This window comes from Cicer arietinum, chromosome 4, assembly GCF_000331145.2.
Source record: "Cicer arietinum cultivar CDC Frontier isolate Library 1 chromosome 4, Cicar.CDCFrontier_v2.0, whole genome shotgun sequence".
In the NCBI taxonomy this organism is placed as follows: domain Eukaryota; kingdom Viridiplantae; phylum Streptophyta; class Magnoliopsida; order Fabales; family Fabaceae; genus Cicer; species Cicer arietinum.
The window spans coordinates 26054936-26061181 of NC_021163.2; the positions used below are offsets into that span (position 1 = coordinate 26054936).

The following is a 6246-nucleotide window of genomic DNA, read 5'->3' on the forward strand; positions in this document are numbered from 1 at the left end:
TTTAATTTTCAATGTTTATAAAGTCTTCAATATTTTAATTTTTGCAACATTAATCTTCGTTGTCAAATAAATTAAAAGAGCGATGACATTATTTACTACGTAGAATAATTTTTTTGACTCCGGGTTCCACATAGAAAAAATAAAAGTCATTATTTTATGACGTGACTTCTACGTGTCAAGTGACTATTTAATTTTATTATTTTAAAATATTAAACATATTTTATTTTTATTAATCAAAATAAAATTCTTATTTAACCAATTTAATACTGGTCAAAAGAAGTTAAACCATTTAATAAAATTCTGCCTATTTTTTTAATATAATTAAATTCAATTACCATAATTAAAAACTAAAATTTTCTTTTTATTAAAAAGATTCTAAATCAATTAATGAAAAGATAAAATCTTAAATATTCCAATTTCTCAGTTAGCGAAATTACTGGCATTAATGCCCTTGTCCTTTATGGAAATGAGGAGTGTTTTCAAAAAATGATTTGGAGACTATATATTTATATGATTTTATGAGTTTTAAATTATTTTTTTCTCTCTTTGACTGTTTATTCTTTTACTTGGACTTAATGTCTATTTTCAATGATATATGATGTTGAGTTTTAGATTGTTTTTTTCTCTCACTGGATGTTTATTCTCTTATGCGGGGTCACGATGTTAAAAATCATATGTTCAAATAAAGAAAAATTAATAGAAATTAATGGCGTGAAATGAAAAAGTTATCAATCTTGAGCTTTTAGAATTGAAAAGCTATAAAACGTGTCAGATATTAAGAGATATTTTCCCTTGTCAAAGATTTGAACTCGACCTTCAATATAGTTGAGCAGTTGGGCAGATGGTTGCTAGGAAAAGATTTGAATTGAAATAAAAAGGCAGCGAATTTTTTTTACAAGTATTAAATTGGTTAAATTATAATTTTATTTTAATTAAATGGATTAAAATATGTTCAACAATATAAAGTAAAAAAAAAACTTTTATTCACTTGCCATAAAATAGTCACACAAAAAAAACTTTTATTTTTGTTTTGTAGGACTACACGTTAAAAAAAACACTTATTTATGTGTCAATTCAAATCATTCTTTTATGTTTACTTATTTGCCAACGAAGAACGAAGATCAATGGGAAGACCACAAAAATATCATAGACTTTAAAAATATTAAAAATTAAATAAGACTAAACTTATTAATTTTGTATGAACAAATCAGATATGATAGAGTTGCATTCCTAATTTAGTGTTGGAAAATCCATTGCGATACAAGTATACAAAAAGTTATTGACTATGCATTCAAACACGCCTTCATACGACAAGCATTCATATCGCACTACAAAGATAACAAAGGAATTAAGTCTTGATAATTTCTTATGAAATGTAGGTATGAATTTTAGGAATCTCATGGCTTTGATTCACTTCAAAAGAAGTTGTTGAACTCAAATTACGATCAAAATGATGAGTATAAGGTCAAATTCATTGTCAATTTAAACATGAAAGATAGTTGAATCAGACTTTCTTTTGAACATGATATAAACAATTGAATTAACTTTCTAAAGTCATAAAGATCAGATTAATTGGATAAGTAAGATATGATTTTAACATGACACAAAAGTCACTAAGAAAACTCTAACGAACACAAAAGACATCCAAAATTATCATACAAGATTACATATACTCGAAGTTGCACCTTAACACTAAAATAAGCCTAATAATACTTATTTACAAGTAACTCAAGGCATCTCACTATGAAAATTTGGGTGTTACAACAACTAATGATGAACTCATAATAAGAGGTTTGATTATGGTCTCTTTGTGCACTTTGTGTGGTAAACTGTTTGAGTCCTTTATCAATTTGTTTTTTTAGTGCAATTTTGGAGACCATTTATGGAGGTAGTTTGCTAGTGTCTTGCAAGTGCAGTCGGACTTTAATTGCATTAAAAACATCTTCAACATTCTCAATCAAATATGGATCAAGCAAATTCATGATCTCATCCTTTCTTTTCTTACAAACATCTTTTCGATGAACTGAAAATGCAAGATTCAAGTCAGATTTGAAGACATTATTCCTAGATGATTAATGTTGTGAAATGCGAGATTTCCTTGTCTACCACTTATTCCGTTCGTAAGTTAATTTTCTAGGATTAAAATCCTCTTGTTTTGTTATCTTGTTTCTTTCTCATGTTAAAAGAAACAGAGACACAATTTTTTTTTTCATGTTTAATATTTATAAAAATAATTTTGGTGTTGTCTTATCTCTACTTCTCTCTTAATATGAAGTAGAAAATGAAAGAGCAAAAGAAAATAATTTAAATTCAATTATATGTTATTCCATCAAGTATAGACTTATTTGTATTGAATTTTTTAAACTTTAAAAATTCAGTCTAATCCAACGCATTTATAAATCTAAAACAAATTTTAATATATTTTTTTTTAAATTTTTAACACGATATCACTAAATTAATATAATTAATATCATGTAATATTTTTTAATTGATTTAATATTGATGAGACAATATTAAATTTATAAAATCTTTATATATTTTAATTTTAAAACATTTTTATTAAATAAAATTTTATAGATCTTTCGATAAAATAAAAAATTTATTTTTCGTAAACATCTAATTTTATTGTCCTTGCACTCATGAGTTAGAAGTCCAAGGGGCATGCTGATTGCATTTGTTTGTAAAAATAATTAATGTTAATTTTATTTGATTTGTATACATAATTGTTTTTTTTATATTTTTTTTTTATAGAATATATGATAGTTTTTTTAAGGGAAAGAACAATGGTAAAATTTTAATTTTTTTGCATAACTATATATCTATATAGACACATCTTTATGAGTTATATGTGAGGATGAGAATAGACTAAGTCGTCTGTCAGAGACTTATGGTCTGACATATTTATGGTCTGACATGACTTGACCTATTTAATAAAATTGATAGACTCATGCTATTTTTAAAGTCTACTAATTTAAATAGATCAGGTTCAAACTTATAAAAAAGGTTATTAGGCCTGACAAGCCGGCCTATATATATTTTATTATTTATTAATGTTATTTTTTGTTATTATTTATTAATAATATTATTTTCTATTTTAAAATCTATCAATTAGACAATCATTCAGTAATGGTTGCATATTCGGTAGCCGTTCCATATTCGGTAATCGTTCCATATTCAGTAGCTGTTCAATTAGACAATCACTTAGTAGACGATTCATATTTGTTTTAGTAGATGATCCATAATCGTTCCATATTCATGTTTGTTTTAGGTTTTTTTTAAAATCATTTTGTTAATAAAATCATTTTTTGTTTAATATATATAGATATGTAAAATATAATATTTTAATGTTAATAAAACTTTTAAATAGGCTTTCAGGTCATACCATACTTTTAAAAATGTCATATCAGGGCGAAAAAAAAGCCTATGATAGACTGTAGACTAAACTTAGACTTAAAAAATTAATCGTAGATCAAACTCAGATCTTTTAAAATCTGGCCTGAATGACCTATTCCAGTCTCCTAACTATATGTGTAGCGTATGTAATTAACAAAGTAATGAATGTAAAATGCATTTAGATGGAATATAGTATAGATAAGTTTGTAATTAATAGAGTAATTATTATAATTTGTGTAATTAATAGAGTACTTTCTTGTAAAATTTAGATAGATACATAAATGAATGCATTTTATTTAATTTATCAATTTATTGTATTTGTAATAATTGTATAAATAAATTTTCCTTTTATCACCTCTTATAATATTAATATTATTGTGTATGTAATAAATGCATTATTGTTGCAGTGTTACCACATGTCATGTATGGTATATAATAAATGCATTATTGTTGTAGTGATACCACATGAATTGAATTCCATTTCCTATATAATATAGAATATAGATATTATTATTATTAGAAATGTAATGTAAATTCAATTTACTGTTATTAAAGTATTTTAAAGAAAAAAATATTCAATTCCATTTCATTTCTTATAGTAATTATTATTACTATCATTAATAAATTAACATTATTTTTATTACGAGTATTTTTATTAGTTATAATTTTTAAATAAATTTTTCTTTTAATATGATATATGATTTAATTCAAATTGTCAGTGAAGTTTTAGATTACAAGTTTAAAATTCAATCGAATTAAATAAAATTGATTGATTATAATATTATATTTGATTAAATTCTATATGACATGTATCTCTAATGACTTTTAAATTATATTTTTCTTAGACTTTGTTTTTGTTTTAGACGTCAAGAAAAATTCATATTAAATCGTAAAAATGAATAATATTAATTATTAATTTTACATTAAATAATAATATATATTATATTAAAACACTTCATGTAATTTTTGTTGAAAACATTTTATCAACTAATATAAAAAAGAGATATTATAATGTGATTTATTCGAATACATGTATAATAAATGAATGAATCAATTAAGAGACATTTTATACATGATATCGTTATCATACATTACTTGCATCTTACACCTCTCGTATATTATTTAAATATTAACTCTCATATATTATTTAAATATTAATAATTATGCAGTTAATGTTAAAAAAATTATTTTGTCAATTCATCACAATTATTTATAATATTATTTTAAAATAATTATAATAAAAATTAAATATTTTAAATAATTTAACAGTTATAATCGATTAATATTATAAAAATTATTTATATTTATAGTATATTAATTAAATTTTATTATTTATAATTCTTTTACTAGTATAGTATTTATATCTTGAAATACCTAAAGTATTTTCAATAATTGTTTTTATATAGAGTCTGTTCCAACTTAAGTATTAAATCATTCGTGAATAAAAATTTCGCCAAAAAAAAAAAGTCAATTTGTTTGTTAAGTTATTTTTTTAATGTAGTTCTACCCGATTTACACTAAGTTACTGTATCTTATTTGACCGGATTTATTTTATACAATTCCTTGATTAGTTTATTAAGTAAGTTATTAATTTGTAATTATATCATATCTTTATTCACGTGATAAACTCTGCTTTTTTGCTTTATATAAACGTCTGTCTCATTATATTATTTCAGTCAAATTGCAAATTTAATATCTTTTTTCTAAATTCAACTTTACTCTATTTTTTATACAAAATACAATTGTACTAGATTTTTTCTTACAAATATCATTTCTACAATCTATAAAAAAAAAGTTATTTATACACCATTTTACAACTCTCTTATTACATCTTTCTTCTAGTTATCTCAGTTCTGGAATCTTCTTTGAAACCATGCTCCTTCCAAAACCCTACGGTTCCGGCACCGTTGCCATTCGTTCGGTATGGTCTTTTAATCTTGAATCGGAGTTCAAATTGATCCGTTCATTTATCGATTCATTTCCTTTCATTTCCATGGATACTGAATTTCCCGGCGTCGTGGTTCGTCCCGACGGCAACGACGCATACCGAGGATCCGACGGCCACTATGCCTTCCTGAAGGCCAACGTCGACGGCCTCAATATCATTCAGGTCGGACTCACTCTCTCCGACGGAAATGGTAACCTTCCGAATCTCGGAACCTCGGAGTTTTTCATTTGGGAATTCAATTTCAGCGACTTCGACGTCGCTCATGACATCCATGCTCATGATTCTATCGAATTGCTTCGCGCTCAGGGTATTAATTTTGAAAATAATAAAAATTTTGGTATTAATTCGTGGAGTTTTGCTGAACTGATGATGTCGTCTGGTCTCGTTTGTAACGAAGAAGTAAACTGGGTTACTTTTCATAGCGCATATGACTTTGGTTACCTTGTTAAGTCGCTTACGCAACGTGTCTTGCCCAGTGAACTGGATGAGTTTTTATTATTGGTGAGAGTTTTCTTTGGAGAGAATGTTTTTGATGTGAAGCACATGTTGAAGTTTTGTAAAGGTCTTTATGGTGGTTTAGATAGGGTTAGCCAATTTCTGAACGTGGAACGTGTTGTTGGTAAGAGTCACCAGGCTGGTTCAGATAGTTTGTTGACTCTTCATGTTTTTCGAAAGATTAAGGAAGTTTATTTTGATAACTATGATGATGAAATGGTGAAATATGCCGGTGTGTTACATGGTTTGGAGGTTTACTAATTTATTTAAAAAATATATGATGATGAAACGGTGAAGCCGTGTTGTATGGTCTGGAGAATTACTAATTTGTTGAAAAATCTTTTATACATATCTTTGTATGTTTATTATGAATCTAAAGTGAAAATTGAATGCATGACTTATTAACCTGA

The 6246-nt window shown here is 25.6% G+C and overlaps 1 protein-coding gene across 1 annotated transcript; it reads left to right on the forward strand.

The window, feature by feature from the left end:
* The first annotated feature begins 5192 nt into the window (after positions 1-5192).
* LOC113783913 (probable CCR4-associated factor 1 homolog 9) lies at positions 5193-6246 on the forward strand. The gene has a single exon (XM_027333565.2). It carries the CDS (start codon positions 5267-5269, stop codon positions 6095-6097), a length of 831 nt encoding a protein of 276 aa, XP_027189366.2. The 5' UTR covers positions 5193-5266; the 3' UTR covers positions 6098-6246.